We start from the raw sequence: 21697 nt of genomic DNA, 5'->3' as shown, positions 1-21697 counted from the left end.
GGCGCATTTGAGAGGAGAGCAACAATAGGGTCTTCAGGGACACTTTCTCATTGTCGGATTTTGTGGCTCGTCTTGTGCATGAAATTTCTATTGTGCTACTCGACTACGGCACCGTCCTCCGTCTACAGCTGGGTGACTGTGCCGCTCCGTCTATCTACTCTCTCCCCACCTCTCTTATTTCATTTTACTGTGTGGTTGTCTTATATTTTGTCTTTTTATTTTTGTTTTACCGTTTGTTTTTGTATCTAAGAAACTTCTTGTCCTCAAATTTTGTTATGAATTCTCATTTTATCGGCTATCTCTTTTTCTCTCAAATTCTGGATTGAAACAAAAGTGGGTGACAAACTGTCACCCATTTTACAAAATTAAGCAAAAATTAAAGAAATAAAAAGAAGCAGGAAACATACAAGTAGAAGGGAGAGAAAATATAAATAGAGATCAGGCTAAGCAGCAATCTATGAGTGTGCCTAAAGAGCTGCTGCACCAGTGTCCGCGTTGGTGTCGACCCTGGTGTTGGTACTTCTCGACATCACATATTTGGTGTGGTAAGCTGAATTAGACCAAATTTAGCTAAATTAACCTTAATACAAAAATGTTGGCAATGACTCATATGTACATATAAATAAATAAGGCTATTAAATAGCTAATTAACTACATAACATATTACAAGTTTATATACATAACCAAATCAGCCAAGTACATATGAATGAAAGAAATCATGAGTGGGTCTTTACAAGTAATTCACTTAGTCCACTTGCATTTGGGTTGTAATGCCTTTGTTTTGTAGGTGCATTCCTTCGTCTATGTAATATGTAATGAATTTGCCTTTGGATTTTGTGTGGTTGCATTCCTTTGCCTATGAATCAAGTTAAGTGTACAATTCTGGTTACAGTATAACATATGTTATTTACAATGTCAGCAAGTTCTGGAATTGGATCTCTCAGTCTGAGTAGAAGTTCAGCAAAGAATGGGTCTCTCCCTCACTTCTAAAGATGAGTTTCTGGAATTGGATCATAAATTCAAGATACGCGATTTAACTAAATGTGTTACCTAAAAAAAAAACCTTCCTTTTGTAGAACATTTTACCAAATCATGTTAGATTCTAATGAAATAACAACAACAACTTAAGTTTTAATTTATTTTGGTTGACCAAAATTATACGGAAAATATGCTTTAAAGTGAGTAGCATAGTTAGGATCAAATCACATGAAAAATCACATTTCTAATTTGATTTTTATGGATACTTTGCAGCTTTAAGTGATAAGGGGGTGGCATTTAAGTTAAAAATGTGTACTGCTATCATTAACCTTGAGCATCGGGTTGGGCCGGCCCGATAAGAGTCTGGCTCGGGTTTGTCCGACACCTGAAACTCGAGTTTGGGTCCGGCTTGGTTAACATAAAAAATATTTTTTAAAATAAAATATATATCATTATTAAACTAAAAATAATATCAAGCTGAATCAAGCCCCATCAAGTTCACCCGGGCTGATAAGAGTTGGGCTCGGGTCTACCCAACACTTGAAACTCGAGTTTGGGTTTGGCTTGATTAAAATAAAAAATAATTTTTAAATATAAAATATATTTTAATAATAAAAATATATATCATTATTAAAATATAAATAAAATAAAAAAATAATATCGAACCTCGCAGGCCATCGGGTCGAGTACCCAGCCCTAACTATCATTGCTAACATCAACAAAGCCCAAGCAAAAGTATTGGGAATGAACTCTTCAGGTTTTTTACCAAGGATTTTTTTGGGTGACGGGTCCTAACCTAATGATCATGCTCACATGAAATTATATGGAAAATAGACCGTTAAAAGTAAAAACACTAAACTTTGAGTGCATTTTCTGTTAAATTAATAAAACTTAGGAATCAATATATAAAAACTTCGTTTCCTTTTAATACGTAAGGCTAGTTTTGACTTTTCAGATGAGAAGGAGCCGTCGCCCATTGAGCCAGCGTTGGTCCTCCGTTCCGTCTCTCTCTGTGCTGCAATCCGAGAAAGAGGTGGAGAAGCAGACGATCTCATGGATCTCAACGGTACCAATTACTCTCCTCCTGTTCTCCTTCTTCTCCTTGTTTCCTCCTCCTCCTTCTCCTCTTCTTTCTACTTCTATTTCTTCTCTCTCGATGCATTGTTTTCCTGCATGGCGTTAGGTTATTGTCCATTAGTTCGTGGTATTTAAGTGCTTTCGAGGGTTTTGAATATGTAATTTTCTATCCATAATCGCTGAATTATATTTCCATGTCGCTTATGTTTTTGCCCCTTTTGTTAGAAAATAACGGAATCGAATCAGTATATTTACTAAATTGTGTATTTTTCAGCTTCTGATATTTTCACAAATAGAATTGCACCTTTGTGCAACGTCTAATATCTAAACTTTTTGTAACTAGATGGATCTTCATATATGTATTTGTTGAATTATTTTCATCCTGCTGCAGCTTGTATATCTGAATTTAAGAAAAAAATGATCTGAACATAAATACTTCCTGCATTCCATATGTGAGCTTCTGAAGTATAAAATTTTTTAATTTGTTCTTTTGCTTATTGAGAAAAATGAGTTTCAAAGTTCAAGTGCACGCTATATATAGGGCTCGGGAAGGAAATATAGGGGCACCCCCATCAATTTGGTGGGATGGCTAGCTAACTGGATGCAACATCGAGCGTAACTTTTAACAAGTGGATGACAACTATTAATTTAATTCTGAAAGTTACTTTGTGAGGACAACCTCTAAGCTAAGGAACCAAAGTAATCAAACGGCTCATGCTGGTCATCATGAGTTCTCTCTTCTACATGTTCGTCTGATTCTGATAGACAAATTATTGTATTTTTGTGGCAACGCACTTGTCTCAGATTTGGCTCTTCTAAGGTCCACTGCCTTGAGTCAGCCTAGTGCTTTTGACGCTGCAGCACGCATCTTAGCGGTTCATTGTTTGAAGGAACCTTTCTATATCAAATGTGTGAAAGGTTTCTTACATTTCAGCACTTTTTCACTTTGTCAAAACAGTGGAATAGTTCATGTGTGACTAAATTTATGCTTTGGTCCTTTGTCGCAGTTTGGAATAGCTTGACCATGAACTCTGTGGTTGGATTGTGGTCCCTACACTTTTGATGCACGTAAGTAGGAAGGAGAAGCAATAAAGAATTCCTCATGGCCAGAAAAGCCAACAGTTGTGCCCTATGTGAAAATTCAAATCTTCCTTCCATTTGTGTTTCTTGTGTGAATTACAGGTAAGCCTGTTGTGGCCAATTCATGAAATTTCCTTACTCTGGTGTTTCTTTTTGCCTCAATGAAACCCTTGTCATCCCATCACATAGACCATGTCCTCTTTTGACAATGTACGAGCCAATAAAATGATTATGGAGCAATTTCTCCTCTTGTTCTCCATTGTACATCAGAATACTTGCTTTGGTTATGTTCTTGAGTTGCTGTATATGTTCTATAATTCTATTGGATCCTGTAAGCAAACTATAAATCTGAAAAATGGCACCATGAGTCAACCTTTTATGTTGCTTCCCTTTGTAAGCTTGTGCTTTTCTGTTTCTTTATCATTATTTTATGGCTGCTTCTTGTTCCAGACTTTCTGCATCCTTATTTTATGACAGCTGCTTGTTCCCTTTGTTACTTATTGTGAATGCATTACCCTTCTTTAGTTGAAAATACAGGTAAGGCCATAATATCCGAACTGCAGTTTTGACTGGTTTCCTAGTAGCAGTTTTTCCCTTCAATTTTTTATGATGATGATGATGATGATTGTTATTGTTGTTGTTGTTGTTGTTATCGTTACTGTTTACTATTACTATACAATTTTCATGGTTTCACCATTTTGCAGAGCTAATAATTATTACGCGACACTGAAAGTCTTACGTGAGGCTTGCGACTGTACATATGTGAAGCTTAGTGGGAAACTAATTGTGAAGGTTTATTGCATCTTTTCCTTTTTAATCTGTGACCAATGTTTAGATGTTCATGCAAATTGCATACCTTTTCAAGCAGTTTATATTAATGCTGCTATGTCAATTAGCTCCATGATGTGTGAAGTTGTTGTGTTTTTGTCTCTGCTACGTACTAGGTTAACATATCCCTTCCATGAACTAACCTTTTAGATTGATGTGGAATTGTGGATTATTTTCTGTGGATTTGACTTTGATTTGTTGTTCTTGCTCTGTAAATCAGCTTTTTTTCCCCTTGTGTCGCATAATCTCTTGCGAGGATAAACTTTTTGAGAAATAAGTTCTAGACTCTAGGAATTATTATTTGTGTACAAACACACGTGATGTCACTTCAACACTATTACAAGTGGTTTTGGAAGCCAAGCATAAGAGCTTAACACTGCCTTTCATTTACAGACAAGAATTGGTGGAAATTCCAACATTTGAGGATCTTAAAAAATCTTATGTAAACAATTTGGGTTTTTCCTTCCCTCAGAGATGACTTATAGACTATGGATGGGTTAACATCCTTTAATCTCTGTTTATCGCTCTTATGGGTGGTTGAATTTTATCTACTGAATTTGGATAGTCTGTCATTTTCTTTTTCATATCCTAAATTAGGACCACCTTTGTGGGTTTAAATCTTTTATGCTTATCACAGATGGGCATTGCTAGTCATTCTGTTGCTATTCTTGTTGATGGTTGCACTAGTTTCCCTTTTGCATATGCTTCTTTGTTTCTGGAAACTGTAAAGTGTAAAACCATCCTTTCTTCATCCATCTACAAAGTTTTTATTTCTGCCATTGTCTGATGTTTATGATATGCTCAGCCATTAAGTTCATCCCTTTTCTTTTCTTCCCTCACCGCCGGTCCCCGTGGGGGAGGGGGGTGGAGCTAGTTGGGTGCCCATATGAAATAACTTATCTTGTCTTCCACCAATCCTTGGAGATGCTTCCAAATGCTTTTCCTCTTAGTAAAGAGTCCATGACATCCCTCCTATGCCACTAATATCTGGTTAATGTAGTTTTATGACTTTTATCACAAATTAGGAATAGGACATTAAAAAAAAAAAATTAATTGGCTGGGCAAGTCAATCATAATGTCATCCAGACAAAGGGATGAAAATGGATAAGTGAACAAGGAGTAACAAAGAAAACAAAATAAAGTTGTTGAAAGAAATAAAAAGGCTGAAGTTGTTTCTAGAAAGAACAAAAAGATATGTTTGTTCTTTGAATGTTTTAATTTATGTTAGCACACAACTGAACTCTATGACACCAGCTAGCTCATCAGTTCATCAATGTCTCTGTTGAGGTTTTAACGAACTTTGATTTTCTTGACATAGTCATGATTTGAATTAACATTTTTTACTTTTGTCAGTACAAAGAATATGCTAACAGAGCCTTGACTGTTGACTCTTGTTTTGTTTCAAGCATCTTGTTGTTTAGGCTATGGGGAAGTACTTAAGGGGCACTGTTCTTCTGTTTTATGTCTTTTACTATAACCAGCGCAAGGCAGATGAACAGCATAACTGGAGAATTCTTGAAAATGAGAAACTTGTGCACTTGAAAGAGAGGTTACGTGTTATGGAGATACAGCTTGCTAAAGGTACACTCATCTCCTGTCTAACACATTATGCCAGATGCAAGTAATTGCAAATTCTGTAACGTGTCCATAAAGTTTGATATTTCATTATTTTTGCTATGAATATTTATCTGCAGGTAGGGCAACAGTTGCAAAGAGGTCGCAGGAACTGAGGGCTCGTTTTGAGTTGCTGGATTCAGCTCGTCTTATGGTTGGCTTCTTTTTCTATTTCACCTCCTTATTTACTTTTTTCTGTTTTTCTCTCTCTGTTGGATTAGGTTGTTTTACTTTCCTTTTCCACACATATCATCTATAAAATTTGATTTTATGACCAATTAAAGCACATTCTTAATAAGAAGTACCTTTCCTGCAGTTGGAAAGAAATCGTGTGGAATTGCTGGGAAAATTTTATCCTAATCTCATTTGCACACAGAGCTTGGGGCATGTAAGTTTTTTACAATGTTCAGTACTTTATTTTTCTAATGCCTAACAGTGACCATATCTTGAGATTTTTATGGACTGTAGATGGCAATCACAACAGAACTTCTTCACAAGCAATCCGTGGTCATAAAGCAGGTGTGCAGACTGTTTCCACAACGACGAGTAAGTTGTCTCAACTCATCTGGTCAGCTTCCTCTGATACTTGCTCATAGGTGGCAAAAGTTTTCATGAAGCTATGGCAAAACTGTTGCATGTTTCTTGGTGTAATGATGGATTATTAGTGGATCACATGTGGATGTAGAACATTGGCTTTATTTCTATTGATATAATGTGATTATGTGTGTGTGTTTTATGTTAAAATTACACTTAGTACAGTTAAATAATCTTGTAGGGCTGAAGGTGCAAGTAAATTTTCTTTTCAAATTGTTGCAGAAAATCATTTCCCATTTCTGTAACCTTTTCCTTTTAGGTCTCTGCAGAGGGAGATAGAAGGGATGTCTCCATTGGTTGTCAGTATGACCAAATTTGTAATGCACGGTTGCCTAGAGGACTGGACCCACATTCTGTTCCATCTGAGGAGCTTGCAGCATCTCTTGGGTATCCAATCTCTCAACATACATATTCCGTCTACATGCACATGAACTTTGCAATTTGTCTTGGATGTTATTTTCACTTACATTTTGGTGGCCCAGATTTTCTAAGTGATTTACTGACTCTTTACACCAGATATTTTACTTGTATTTCTTGTGGCCATAACTTATCATATACCGAGTGATCCCTCTGTTTTGATCAGGTGATGGTCTCTTGCTTGTGCATAACCCTTTGACTTTTATTTGATCCCATCAAATAGTCTTGGATCCTCCTTAAAATATCATCCAAATTTTAGCCAAATACATTTGTAACAATTATCTGAAACCATTTTTGCTGCAGCTTGCTCAGGTGGATTTACTTTCTTGATGTTATGCTCAAGTAGATTGGGTTGCTGATGCTTTGTATGGTGGTGTTCGATTTTAGTGACTTGATAGGAAAGGCCTGGCCATATCAGTAGCATCTCATGCATGCTAGGATTATGTAAATTAGCTTAAAGCATATATCCTGTGTATAGATGATCAAATTAACTGTATAACGTGTAAATGTTCAAGACAAGGGTCTCCGGAAAAGAAAAGAATCTGTCTATGTAGGCTGAGCTCATTAAACACCCCACTCTTGAAAAGGTAGAAAAGAAAATCATCAGACGATTTTGAGATATGAAGGTTTTTTACTTTTAGGCCATGTTTGATACCCTGAATGCGAAAAATCTTTCAGGTGTGAAAATCCAGAAAAAACTGTGCACTTTATGTTTTAAACCTGGTGAACATATCCAGGATTTTTTCCAGTAGGGCCCAGACATTCAGCTTCCCAGATAACATGTCTGGGGCAATCAAATGCACCTTTACAGAATTATATCTAAGTACTGCTGGTATTCTCCCAGTGTTCCATTAAAAAGTATATGTAGACATAATTTGGCTCAACAAAGTTACATGAGGGCACGTATTAGGGACAATTTTTTTTTATTTCTTTTAAGTGTATACATGGAGACAGAACAAGGAAAAAGACTGTTTTATGAAATTGCACAGTCCAAAATCTTCTAGACTTTGATATAGTATAAAATCACAGTCACAATGAACTACATGGTAAGATCTCATGGCAATGTGTCTTTCTTCATAACTCGTTTCAAAATCTAGGCATATAAAAGTATGTCCACATCATAAAGCTGAAATCTATAAGATGTAACAAAAAATTAACTAAAAAGCATAAAAGAGACAAAGAAAAGTATGTCCACATCATGGAAAACACTTTTTGCTCCCAAACTTTTACCCAAATCTAGTTTTAGTTCAAAGAAATGTTAAGCAGAAAGAACTGTATCTTACTAAGTCTGGATCCCTAATGTCTGATCACTCAAAGGTTCCAGTTTTGAGTATTAATATATGTGACACATTTCATCTAGCACATCTGTTGAGACTTATCAAATTCAGGCCTTGAAGTTTTCCAGGATTGCTGAATCATTCAAATCCAACTGTTGGTCTAGCTTTTTAAAATATTAATGTTCTGTTTCGTATGATCTTATTACATGGATTGTATTACATTGTTTTTTGTTGAAAATGCATGTAGGAGGCCTGTGTAAAGTGATAATCAATGAGCTCTATAATCAAGCCAAACAGTAATATGAAAATGTCATTTCTTTATATTTCTTTAAACTTCTGATTCATCTTTGAGCAACAATGACCTTCCCAATATATTCAAGTATCTCTTTTCAGTTGAATGTGCAGGACTCCCATTTACTTGTTTCGTAGCTAGATTTTGTTATGGGGCTTTATTATTGAATTTTCTGGAGTTCTCTTTGTGGTTGTGTTGTAAAATCTTCCTTAAGGAGGCAATTTTTTTACTTCTTAAAATTATTTGGACATGTTCAGACACTGCCTGGTAGGCTGGTAGATGGTGGGATGTAATCCTGCAATTAAGAGTTAAAACCCACTTACGTACCCTCCTAACACACAGTGAGGCCAAAACTCCTCTCACTGAGAGTAATCTCATTACTTGTGTAACCCCTAACACACAGTGAGGCCAAAACTCCTCTCACTGAGAGTAATCTCATTACTTGTGTAACCCTAATCTGTTACGGGATAAGAGCATATAAGCTGTAGGTATTGGGTCCTCAAAAGGGGATCCAACCTGTTATTGCAGACTATTTATAATAGACCCCCCTAACACAATGATTTTCCCCTAAGCTAACAATCCCCCGCTAACACAGTAATTTTCCCCTAGGCTAACAATCCCCCGCCCACCGCCCGCCCTTCTCTCTTAAGAAAACACCTTGTCCTCAAGGTGTGAATCCTGGAAAACACTGCAGGTAGTAAGGAATGATCTTCCCACGTCCGGCTGGGGTCCTCTTCTCCCTGCCATTCAGTCAGTATGAGCCCTAGGCTGTCCTTGAACTCTTCTGGTATACTTTCGCAGCACCCTAAAGGGTCGCGGATGATGAGGTATGTCTTCTTGTATGAACTCAGTTCCATTAGGTTCAGCTGGAGGCAGCTGTCCACACTTCAGACGAGAAACGTGGAACACATGGTGGATGTTAAGCCCTGCTGGGAGGGCCAACTTATAGGCAACCTTGCTAATTCTCTCTAGCACCCTGAAGGGACCTTCATATTTTGCCGACAGTTTATGAATGCCTGCTGTCCTGCATACTACCTTTACTGCAGGAAGTCTTTCAATTAAACCCAGTCCCCCACCTTGTATTCCAGATCCCTGCAGTGTTTGTTATGCTGCTATCTCATTCGATTCTGTGCAGCAGCCAAGTGAACCTTGATTATTTCTAACACTCTGTCCCTGCTGAGCAGCTGAATCTTCACTTCTCTCAGATATTCACCTTGAGGATGGTATCTTCTTAGATCTGGGGTTTGTCTACCATAGACCACCTCAAAGGGAGACATCCCTAATGCCGATTGAGTGGCTGTATTATAAGCCAACTCTGCCCAAGATGGAAACTCTGTCCAATTATGAGGCTCCTGTTCTGCGTAGCGCCGCAAGTAGGTTTCTAAAATGTAGTTAGTGACCTCTCTCTGCCCATCGGTTTTGGGGTGATTGGCAGTAATCATACACAATTTGGTTCCTTGCAGCGAGAAGTAATGCTTTCAGAAATTGCTTAAGAAAAGAGGATCACAATCGCTTACCATGGTCCTGGCATTCCATGCAGCTTTCCTACGTGATCTTGGAATGACCGAGCCACATCCTTCGCAGTATACAGGTGGGACAGTGCGATGAAGTTTGCATATTTGGAGAGTCTATCTACTACGACAAGTATGACCGACTTTCCTTTAGACCTAGGCAAGCCTTCTATAAAATCTAGGGAAATGTCTTCCCATATTTGTGCTGGAATGGGCAGGGGTTGTAACAGGCCAGCGGGGCGAATGGTTTCATATTTTTGCCGCTAACATGTGTCGCAAGCCTGCACATATTCTCTAATCTGTTTCTTCATTCCTGGCCAAACGAAGGGCATCAAATTTGTCTGTAAGTCCCTTCGCTGCCCTGGTGCCTTCCCCTTTTGAAGCATCCATCTCCACCGAAAAAGGATGAGCGATGGTCTGATAGAACCAGCATGGGGGCTTGTGGTGCTTTAGGTGGTGGAAAGCCTCTTTCCCCTCTTCTGTCCAAGTGAATCTCCCTTTTTTTAGCAGCAAAGTTAAGGGTGCTGCAATGGTGCCAACGTGCCTCACGAACCGTTGGTAGCATCCAGCCAACCCTAAGTAAGCCTGCAACCCCTCCTCTGTCCTTGGGAGTTCCCAGTCTTCAGTAGCCGATACCTTCTCTTTCTCCATTTCAACGCCACGATCAGAAATTGTATGGCCGAAATAGGTCACTTGATGTGTTCCAAACACACACTTTGAAGCTTTGGCATAAAACCTATTTCTTGCCAACACCTTGAGGGCAAGATCTAAGTGCTCCACATGCTGAGTTGGATTTGGACTATATATTAGTATGTCATCAGAAAACACAAGGACTGACCTCCTTAAGTAAGGTTGCAAAAGCTCATTCATCACCACTTGGAAGGTGGCAGACACATTGGTTAAGCCATAAGGCATTACCATGAACTCATAATGCCCTTCATGGGTTTGAAACACAGTCTTGTGGACGTTATCTGAGGCCATTTTTATTTGGTGATACCCTGCGCGCACATCCAGCTTGGAAAAGACCCTTGCCCCATAAAGTTTGTACAACAATTCTTTGGTCACTGGAATGGGATAGTGATTTTTGATCATGCACGCGTTGAAAGCCCTGTAATCTACAGAAAATCACCAGGAGCCACCTTTCTTTTTAACTAGTAGTGTTGGCGAAGAGTATGGACTGCGACTGGGCTGAATGATGCCCTCTAGGAGCATTTCCTTTATGAGCTTTTCTATTTCATTTTTTTGTGAGTGGCTGTACCTGTAGGGCCTTAAGTTTACCGGTTTGGCATTGTTTTCTAGTTCAACCTTATGATTGAAGGGGCGTGCAAGTGGAAGGTCTGCAGGTCTGTCAAAGACCTTAGCACTCTGAACCAGAATTGGCTGCAAGTATTTAGGCTGTCGCTGGATAAAATCGCCTTCTCTGTTCTGATCTACACATTGGGACAGTATAAGACGATGCATGTTGCCCTGTTTTCCAATGTTTTTGCTATCTAATCCTCCTTTGGTACCGTTTTCTGTGTCCCTCATGCCTGTTAGGATGCTGTGTTCTCCATCTTTTCTTCTAAACTTGATTTTCGTTTCATTGAAATCCCACTCTAGCTTCCCAATTGTTTCAGCCAGTGTATTCCTAACATTAAATCAGTGCCTCCCATCGCTAGGGGGTACAGTTCCAGCTCAAACTTCTGCCCTTGGATCTCTGCTGTCTCATCCTCCTTTCCAATTTCGTCAACCAGGTACATGTGTAAATTTTTGCAAATGTGTCCTGGAGACCACTTCTCCTCGCTTTGAAAACACAGCCCTTTTATGCACCTTTCCTTAATCTGTCCTGGGTTCAGCCTCTTCACCAAGACATATTTACCTTCGACAGACCTCTTTTGGCCAGGAAGTTGTCCTCCAGGATCAGCTGGTGATGCGCTGGTCTTCCATGCTGCCTGTTTTAGGGATTTGAAACCCCTCATGGAGCCACCTAGTCTGCGACATTTTTCCTCCACTACCCTCGCCACCTCAAACGCTTCTAGTAACGACTGTGGACGAGTGTCCTGAACCTCGACCCTGTGCTCTTCTCATGAACCCTGTACAAAGCATCCAATCAACACCTCTACTGGCCATCCTCTAACTATAATACTTGATAAGATTAGAAAGAATGATATTTGATTAACTTCGAAATCTGCCCTAACTCCTCTTTATATAGACTAGAGGAGAGAGAGAAGTTACAAGAGAACCGTCTAAAGGAAAAGTTATTACAAAAGTACCCTCTTAAACCTAAAACTGAATATAAACACATCTTAACACTCCCCCTCAAGTTGGAGCGTATATGTCAAATAGGCTCAACTTGGAACAGCAGCTTTGGAATGGTCCCCTTGCAAGAGCCTTAGTAAAGATATCAGTCGTTTGCCCTGTAGTTGAAATGTGTGAGGTACTTACAAACCCCTTTTGAATCATGTCTCTGGTATAGTGACAATCTACTTCAACATGTTTGGTTCTTTCATGAAAAGCCGGATTATTAGCAATAAACAGTGCAGCTTTGTTATCACATAACAGTTGCATAGAAAGAGGCACTTCGACAGTAAGATCCAACATCAGGGATCTAACCCACATAACTTCAGCAGTACCCTGAGCCATAGCTCCCCTGAGCCATAGCTCTATACTCAGATTCTGCACTTGATCTGGCAACCACAGTTTGCTTCTTACTCTTCCATGTAACCAAGTTGGATCCAATAAACACACAAAATCCAGTAGTGGATTTTCTGTCCGAGGGGCATCCTGCATAGTCGGCATCAACATACACAGATATAGTGAGTGAGGTACCATTCTGAAAGAAGAGTCCCGTTCCTGGTGAATTCTTTAGATACCTAAGAATCATCATAGCAGCATCCCAATGAACTTTCTTGGGCTTATCCATAAATTGACTCACTCTGCTAACAGCATAGGCAATGTCAGGTCGAGTAACAGTGATGTATAGGAGCTTCCCAACAATCCCTCTATACTGTCTCGCATCAACATCTTCAGTATCATCATCATACAAGCGGGTATTGATATCCATAGGCGTGGATGCAGGTCGACACCCCAGCATCCCTGTCTCTTGCAAAACATCAGTAACGTATTTCCTCTGGCACATGATAAGGCCCTTTTGATTTCTGGCAAACTCAATACCGAGGAAATAACGTAGTTCACCAAGGTCCTTGGTGACAAAGTGTTGTCCAAGGACATCCTTGATGTTGGAAATCCCCTGATCATCATCCCCTGTAACAATGATATCATCAACATAGACAAGAACTATCATCGTACCTGTAGAAGTCTTCTTGACAAAGAGGGAATGGTCGGCCGAAGAGCGTCTGAAGCCCTCATTCTCAATATTCTCTGACAATTTCTGAAACCAAGCTCGAGGACTCTGTTTCAGACCATAAATCGCCTTTCGCAATCTGCACACTTTCTGACACTCCCCCTCAGCAACAAACCCTGGTGGTTGCTGCATATACACTTCTTCATGTAAGTCACCATAGAGAAAGGCATTTTTGACATCAAGCTGTGATAGGGACCAATTCTTGTTGACAGCCACAGCAAGGAGAATCCGTAAAGAAGCATGTCGTGCCACAGGAGAGAAGGTATCATAATAATCAACCCCATAAGTTTGGGTATAGCCTTTTGCAACCAGACGAGCCTTATATCTGTCAATGCTGCCATCCGCTCTGTATTTGATAGTAAAGACTCATCTGCAACCAACAATGGCTGCATCAGCTGAAGGAGTAACAAGTGTCCAGGTGCCTCTAGACTGAAGAGCATCCATCTCTTCTTGCATAGCTGCGGCCCATTTGGGATCAGAGAGAGCATCCATGGGATTCTGTGGAAGAGCAATAGCCGACAGCCCCTTTACAAACTGTCGGTACATAGGGGTGAGTCTATCCATGGATAAATGACCAGAGATAGGATGCAAAGTGCAACTGCGTTTGCCTTTCCTTTGAGCAATGGGCATATCAAGTTCATTAGGAGCATGAACATGCTCGTGACATTCTCCTATGTCATCATTACATAAAAAATTGTCAGTTGAGTTTGTGTCAGGAATTACCTTGGGCGTGCTGGGTGAAGGCACAGGTGCACATTGAACAGGTGCAACAGGTTTAGTACGACGTTGGTAGACAGCCCCAAAACGTGGATCTACTGGTTTTGGACAACTCATGAGAGGTAGAGGAAAATGGACTTCATCATTCAATTCAGGCGCCCTTAATTGAGTTCCATTGGGGGAGAAGAAAGAGGTTGATTCAAAAAATGTAACATCAGCACTCACATAATACCGACGAGTAGAAGGATCATAACATCGATATCCCTTTTGAGTGCGGGAATAACCAACAAAGATCGTTTTGATGGCCCGAGGAGACAACTTATCTTGCCCAGGACCAAGCAACTGAACAAAGGCAACACATCCAAAAACACGAGGTGGAACAGAAAACAAGTCTCTGTCAGGAAAGAGGACAGAGATAGGAATAAGGTCTCCCAACACAGATGACGGCATACGATTAATAAGATAGCATGCTGTGAGAACAGCATCTCCCCAGTAAGAATGGGGAACATGGCTATGTATGATAATGGTTCTGGCAACATCAAGAATATGACGGTGTTTCCGTTCAGCAACCCCATTTTGTTGGGAGGTATAGGCACAAGAGGTTTGGTGGATGATACCCTTATCCCTGAAAAATTGTTCTAAAGAGGAAGCACAGAACTCAAGAGCATTGTCAGAGCGCACAATTTTGACACAAGTATCAAACTGAGTCAGAATTTCATTGATAAAATTTTTGATTACATGACCCACTTCAGATTTATGCTTCATAAGAAAAACCCAATTAACACGACTATGGTCATCGACAGCAACAAGATAATATCGATGACCTTGAAGATCAGGTGTACGACTCGGACCCCAAACATCAAAATGAAGTAACTCAAACACAGAATGGCTACTTCTACTGGGCCGCGGAGGAAAGGATGACCGATGGTGTTTGCCCAACTGACAAGACTCGCATTGAAAAGAGGACTTAGGAGACAGCTGAGGAAGAACATGCAGCAGTTTCTGAAACGGTAGATGTCCAAAACGTAAATGCCAAGTATAAGCCGAGGATGAGGACGACCCTGCAGAGGTAGACCCAGCAAAGGGAAAGGGATGCACTAGCCTGTAAAGACCTCCCTGTTCACGGCCACTGCTAATCACCCTGCCCGTCAGTATATCCTGAAACACAAGAGAAGAGGAGTCAAATATCGCACGACAGTTTAAATCTCTGGTAATCTGACTGATAGACAGTAGGCTATGTGGGAATTCTGGTGCATGAAGAACATGTTGCAACGGCAATGATGAAGTAAGTTGGACCTCTCCATGTCCAACAACTGGAGAATATTTGCCATCTGCTAGAATAACCGAGCGCCCAGGTGGAGTAGGGACATAAGACGTAAACTGGGCCTTGTCTCCACAGAGATGGGTCGATGCACCCGAATCAATGAGCCAATCTGTAGTGTCAGTAGCAGGAGTATAGTCAGAATACATACCAGATGAAGACGCACTGGCAGCAGTAGTGATAGTAGAGGTGGTCGGATCAGGAGCTTGTTGAGTTCTATCACCAATCAAGTTTCTCAACTGAGAGATAATATCATCTGCACGTAACTCACTGGAGGAAACAGTATGCTGAGGCTTAGGCTGCTCTGGAGAATCAGTAAATACAGTCTGATTTGCAACAGCTGGACGACCATGTTTCTGCCAACACTTATCCACAGTGTGACCAATGCGATGACAAAACTGACATACTGGGCGCGAAGTGGTATTGCCACGACCACGGTATCCTCGTCCTCTGGCAAAGAGGGACCCACCTCTGCCACGAGTAGCAAGCATAGCAGAAGTGGTATCAAGAACAGTCGACGCAGGGATTGGAATTCTGCTTAGCCTACTATAAGCCTCATCAATAGGAAGAATCGAGGGACTAGTGAGCATCTGATTCTTTGCTGATTCATAAACAGAATCTAATCCAGAGAGAAATACCCCCACCATAAGCATATCTCTATATGCCTTTTGTTGTTCACACTTACATGCAGGAAAGTAGCTATTTAGTCTCTCAAACATGGACTTGAGACTAGAATAATAAGTATGAAGAGGTCGACCATCTTGTCGCATCTGATGAATATCATGATGAAGCTGCATAATTCTTGTTTCATTCCTTGCTTGTGAATAGGTGGCTGCAAGGGAATCCCACATATCCTTTGCACTTTCCTTATGCAAGACTTCATTTGCAATGTCTTGAGAAAGAGTACCAACAATCCATACCATAACCAACGAATTATCTTTAAACCAAGTAGTATATTTTCCTACCTTCTGTACGGGCTCGGGCTCCAATATGAGATGTTCCTTCTCATGAGCGATCAAGGTTCTTTTTACTTGCATGGCCCACATCTCGTAATTTCCCCCATCCATTTTGGTGATAATGCTAGAAAATGGGGAACTCTTCATCTCTCCCGACGATGCAAAGGAAGAGGTATTAGCTCCACTGCTAATTTCAGACATCTTTCAACACAAAGGAGGACACCGAGCCACGGAATAAGAAGTGCAGGCAACAAGGAATATAATCACATATGTAAAGACAGCATGCTGATCATCGAGCAATAGCAGTCAAACGCACGAAGTAATCCATAAGTCTGATCGGCTGGAACGAAACTGACAACGCTGATCAGACACAAGCCGACGAAGAAGAATGAAGAGAGATACCAGAGACGACAGCGAAGCAGCGGTGGCAGGCAGCGGCGGAGCAGCGACGATGCAGGGCAGCAGCGAAGCAGCGGCGGTGCAGAGATGCTGCGAGAGCAGGCAGAAACTAGGAGCAAAGATGGGCGGAGATGGCAGCGACGGGCGGAGATGCTGCGAGACGCGAGCAGGCGGCGGCAGGCGATGACGCTAGGGCGATGACGGTCGTGGTCAGGCGGCGACGGACGGAGAGGGCGGCGGAGCAGCGACTGGCGGAGGCGTCGGGTGGACACGAGCGGGCAGAGGAAGCGCAGCGATGGGCGCGGTCAGGCGGCGGGTTGCGCCGCTCAATCGGCGCGCCGAGGAGGAGACGGCTGCAGCTCTGATACCATGATAAGATTAGAAAGAATGATATTTGATTAACTTCGAAATCTGCCCTAACTCCTCTTTATATAGACTAGAGGAGAGAGAGAAGTTACAAGAGAACCGTCTAAAGGAAAAGTTATTACAAAAGTACTCTCTTAAACCTAAAACTGAATATAAACACATCTTAACAATACTATATTACTCAGTTCTTCGAATTCTTCATGATACTCAACCACCGATCCTTGCTGTTTAAGCTTGGATGGCTCTATGTTGAAATCCAGGTATGCTGAAGGACCAAACCGAACAGTGAGGGCTTCCACAAACTTGGACCACGTTGGTTTCCCCTGCTGTGTCACTAACCAGCGATACCATCGAATCGCTGCTCCTTCAAGATGAACAGCGGTGTGTCCCACACAATTTTTTGGCATGATCCCTTGGCAGTCAAATACTGCTCCATCTTGGGCAAACAGTTAAACCCTGCCTCCGCTCCATTACGTAGGGAAGAATCAAGGGAAGCGTGGACAGAAGAATGCATGCCTGGAAGTTGCGATGTATGCATACCTGGAATTTGTGATGGACCAGGGGTGTTCTGAGGAGTGCCACTGGAATTGATTCCCTGTAGTACTTCAGGCAACGTGCCTGCCATCTCCATGATCATGGATTGCATCTTGATGTCTACCTCTGTCAACCTCTGACCTAGGTCACTGCAGTTCTTCTCCACTCCGCCCAGGCACCGAACCAGCAGCTGGCAATCCACTTCTGCCTGTTTCCTCATATTTTCCAGGGTGACAAGTGCTTCCTTAGTCGCCATGGTGGCTCTGATACCAAATAGTAGATGGTGGGATGTAATCCTGCAATTAAGAGTTAAAACCCACTCGCACACCCTCCTAAGACACAGTCCAACCAAAATTCCTCTCACCGAGAGTAATCTCATTACTTGCGTTACCCTAATCTGTTAGGGCACAAGAGTATATAAGCTGTAGGTAGTGGGTCCTCAAAAGGGGATCCGACCCATTATTACAGACTATTTATAAAAGACCCCGCTAACACTGTAATTTTCCCCTAATCTAACATTGCCACTTTCAACTGATATGCAATTCCTTCATACAGATATATGGTGCATCTACTGAATCTTGCTGTTCGATACCTAGCTGCTCCAGTGCTTCACAATTCTGGTTTTGCTGTAAGTGTGAAACGCCTGGTTTGGAAAGATTAGTGAAGCAGCTGAACCTTTAACTTCTGTACAGCTGGAAGCTCATGAGATATTCATATTTGATTCTTTTTTGTTATAAGTAACAATTTTCCTCCTGGAAACTTGTGTGTTTCTTCAGGGATCCTGCTCTCGCATATGGCAAAGAGATTCATACTGGGATGCTCGTCCAGCATCCAGAAGGTACTTCTCTGATTCTAGGAAGTGTTCCCGTTAAGGAAAAAGCAGATATTATATATCGTAGAGAATGCTAGTAGATATATCAGGCTCTAGAGAAGATCACAATGATTGCAATATTTTGGGGTGCGTTGTTAATTTCCATTGGTTAAATTGGACTTCATAGAATCTATCAGTTGCTCTATTGCAATGTTGTACAATATTCTGATGTATCTATTTATCAGGCTCTAGAGAAGATCTTAATGATTGCAATATTTTGGGGTGCACTGTTAATTTCCATTGGTTAAATTGGACTTCATAGAATCTATCAGTTGCTCTATTGCAATGTTGTACAATATTCTGATGTATCTATTTATCAGAAAGAGTTTTGACCTTTCAAAAGATTACAAACTTGTCCCTTAAATATGTACTTGATAATTATGTTGGACAACTCTGCTACTTTTGACTTTATGACCTTTTTTCTTGCAGCAATGAGTATCCCCTTTTCATTCCACGTCAAAACTCCTGCTCAACCAGTGGGGATAATTCGTGGTCTGATAGAAGTGCTAGTAACTTTGGCATTACATCAATGGAGTCAGAAAGAAAACCCCAGCTGGATGGTCCAGGAAACAGTAGTTTTAATTATTCTAATGCCTCTCCACACACAGTGGAAACACACAGGGAATTGCAGAAAGGAATTTCTCTTCTCAAGAAGAGTGTGGCATGTGTTACAGCTTACTGCTACAACTCATTACATTTGGATATTCCCACTGAAATGTCAACATTTGAAGCCTTTGCAAAGTTGTTGTATACTTTATCTTCAGCAAAAGAAGTCCGATCTATCCTTTCTTCAAGGATGGCATGCTCAAGGTCCTTAAAATCCTGCCTCACAACTTATTTCCTTGAGGGCCTTTCCCTGTACATGAGATTTGTCATTTGTTGTTTCCTGTTGTTCTTGATGAAGATGCTTTTTATCACATCCATGAAACATTTTTTATGTTACTCAAATTACCTCCTATGGGAGCATTGTTAAGTCATTGGTATCCTATGGCTGGTAAAGAAGTATTCTCAAGTATTTTATGCTTGACAGTTTGCATGTCAATGAAACGAGTCAATACTATATGGTTAGTGTCTCTGTGCATGTATATCACAATAACCAATATCTTCAATATTTTCAAAATAGCCAATGTTATTCACTTATTTGTAATTCAAAGCTGGCCAATAGATTCACACAAACATTATTAAAATGTGTTCGGAGTGCATTTTTTGTTGCTATAATATCATGATCATTTTTTAAGTTCCTTAATTTTGTGTTCATATATTTGCATGATTTCCCTCTAACTTGTTTTGGTTATATTTTTGAAAAAGGCTTTATGGTTGTTTCTCCATATTCTTGTAGGAAACGCTACACAAACCTATTACTGGGTTGCTTTCTAATTGTTATCTGTTACTATTTTCATAACTTCAGGTAGAGTTTCATCCACATGGCGCATGCTAATTAATTCGTGTCATTAACTTTTCCACTATCACAGAACTTGGACATGTGGCATATTTGAGACGATAAACTTGCTGACATTGTAGATTATATTTTAAAACATCTTTGTTGTTGGACTACATTTGGTGCCTAGAATTGCGTCAGTGCATACAAAATGTGTACATCTGTGTGTACATACACACATGCATGCACGTGTGTGTCTGCATGTCATTTCAAAAGATGGGGCATATGACCTTGTTTTTCAATTTTATTTTGGTCTGTCATTTTTTTGCTTACGAGTAGTAGAAATTGCAATACAGAAGCATTGCAGCAGATCTGGTGGTGTACCTGAAGTGTTTTTTTTTTTGGTTTTGCAGATCTCCTAAGCAAGTTCAGCCATTGAACCAATCCATTTTGCATGAACAATATCTTGGGAACTCTTCAACATCATCCCGAATTATGGATGAAAGCCTGCACATTAGAACCCCCAAGGTATGAGTAATGCCTTTTGATTTTCACTTCGTACGGGTAACGATTTAGCAGAAGCAAGTAGTAGAAAAAAATGCATGTGAAACCCATCTTTATTCCACCGTAGCCAAAACCTACAAGTGACTAAAGAAAACCTTTAGTAAGAGGCTTTCTTATGCAAAAGAATAACTGATGAGACAAGTTTTTCAATTACAGATTTTTGTGTTTTTTAAGATGGTCAGTTTTATTTATTTTTAATCATACTGTACTTTCTTGGCTTTAGCAGCTTGGCTTTGAGAATATGAATATCACTAGTTCTGCTCCTAGTTTTCTTTACACAACTGAGCCAGTTGATGCTAAGAACGTTGAAAGTCTTGTTGAAGGCTGGGATATCATTGAGCATCCTACCCTTCCTCCACCTTCGCAGGCAGAAGATATTGAACATTGGACTCGTGCAATGATCACAGATGCTACAAGAAAATAAGGATTGCACTTCTATTTAAAGGTAAGATATCTTTTGTTTCTGCTTTCATTACTGGGAAATATTATTTTTTTTTCCCTTTGTTTGGAAGCTACATCATTAGCGGTTTGAATCAAGGTTAATTATCTTCTTCCTTTATTGGATAGCGATTGAGTGCCTGCTATTAAATTACTTTCAGCTCACAAGTTAATTTTTTTTAGTGTTAATTTTAGGCACTGCGCCCACTTATCTGTGCTGCATGCTTTGTTTTTATTTTATATTCCATGTTTTGGTTGTCTTGTCACATGGTTTGTCATTAAAGCCAGCTGGGTGCCTCGGAAGATACATGGCCCGGCTGGAAGATACATGTTGCCGTAATCATGTTGAAAACTATTATTTGCAAGAATATCCATGTCTGCTTCATTCGTGAGCAATGGGCGTCTTTCTGATCGTGAAAATTCATGCTTTGTTACTATTTATCGTTTTCACTGTTATGAGTTCTTTGTGTTGACAGCCCTGCGTGAAGTGTCGGCTTATGCCTACCGGTTTCCTGGTTTTGTTGGACAGTGACTAATCGGGCCTTTTTTGACATTAGGTGACTATAAACTTCGAACTCGTCAAATTCTTGTGGTTTCGGGATGTTGGATGCTGCCGTGGCTTTTGTTACATGAGACAAACTCGTAGACAAAGTTTCCAATTGCTAGCAGAATGGAAAGATCCAAGCGGTGATGGCCGAAATGGAAATGTATAGTCCATGAAACATGGCAATGTGCATTCAGAGAGCATGGCCCCATGCTTGTGAAATATCCAAACAGCATGGAAAGCTTTGGCAACAGAGTTCTGGAGTCCTGCAATGACCCTAGATCATTACGATGCAAAGCTGCTGGGAGCGATCCCTCCCTCCTTTACTCACAATGACCCTGAGTTACTGCTGCTGTATATTGTTGATCATCACGTGTAAATATCAAACAAAATAAATCATATTTAATCGGAATTGTAGTGGTCGTTTGACAAAACCCGGATTCGGAGTGTATTTCTCGTAATGGTTGACTGATTTATGGTACGTAACTCATATCTTGATTACTGCTACCTTGGTCCGACACCCTTCTGTGACTCGATTTTCTGTATATATTGAACATTCTATTCAAAGTGGAAGGTTAAACAAAGAAAGAAAAAATCG

General features: G+C 40.4%; 1 protein-coding gene across 3 annotated transcripts; it reads left to right on the top strand.

Annotated features, from left to right (window-relative positions):
* Positions 1-1915: 1915 nt before the first annotated feature.
* On the top strand, positions 1916-21604 carry LOC116247353 (uncharacterized). Of its 3 annotated transcripts, none has more exons than XM_031619505.2 (14): positions 1916-2044; positions 3063-3237; positions 3840-3927; positions 5445-5544; positions 5658-5731; positions 5894-5965; positions 6046-6123; positions 6431-6558; positions 17860-17932; positions 18081-18142; positions 18605-18985; positions 19967-20081; positions 20485-20562; positions 21113-21604. In XM_031619505.2, exons 2-13 carry the CDS (start codon positions 3158-3160, stop codon positions 20539-20541), a joined length of 1308 nt encoding a protein of 435 aa, XP_031475365.1. In that variant the 5' UTR covers positions 1916-2044; positions 3063-3157; the 3' UTR covers positions 20542-20562; positions 21113-21604. The 3 variants fall into 3 exon arrangements, with proteins under 3 accessions (XP_031475365.1, XP_031475364.1, XP_031475362.1); XM_031619504.2 differs by having other exon boundaries at positions 20344-20562; XM_031619502.2 differs by having other exon boundaries at positions 20341-20562.
* Positions 21605-21697: the final 93 nt, after the last annotated feature.

Source organism: Nymphaea colorata, chromosome 2 (genome assembly GCF_008831285.2).
Source record: "Nymphaea colorata isolate Beijing-Zhang1983 chromosome 2, ASM883128v2, whole genome shotgun sequence".
In the NCBI taxonomy this organism is placed as follows: domain Eukaryota; kingdom Viridiplantae; phylum Streptophyta; class Magnoliopsida; order Nymphaeales; family Nymphaeaceae; genus Nymphaea; species Nymphaea colorata.
Note: the sequence above shows the minus strand (reverse complement) of the source record. Positions and strands in the feature narration are given on the sequence as shown.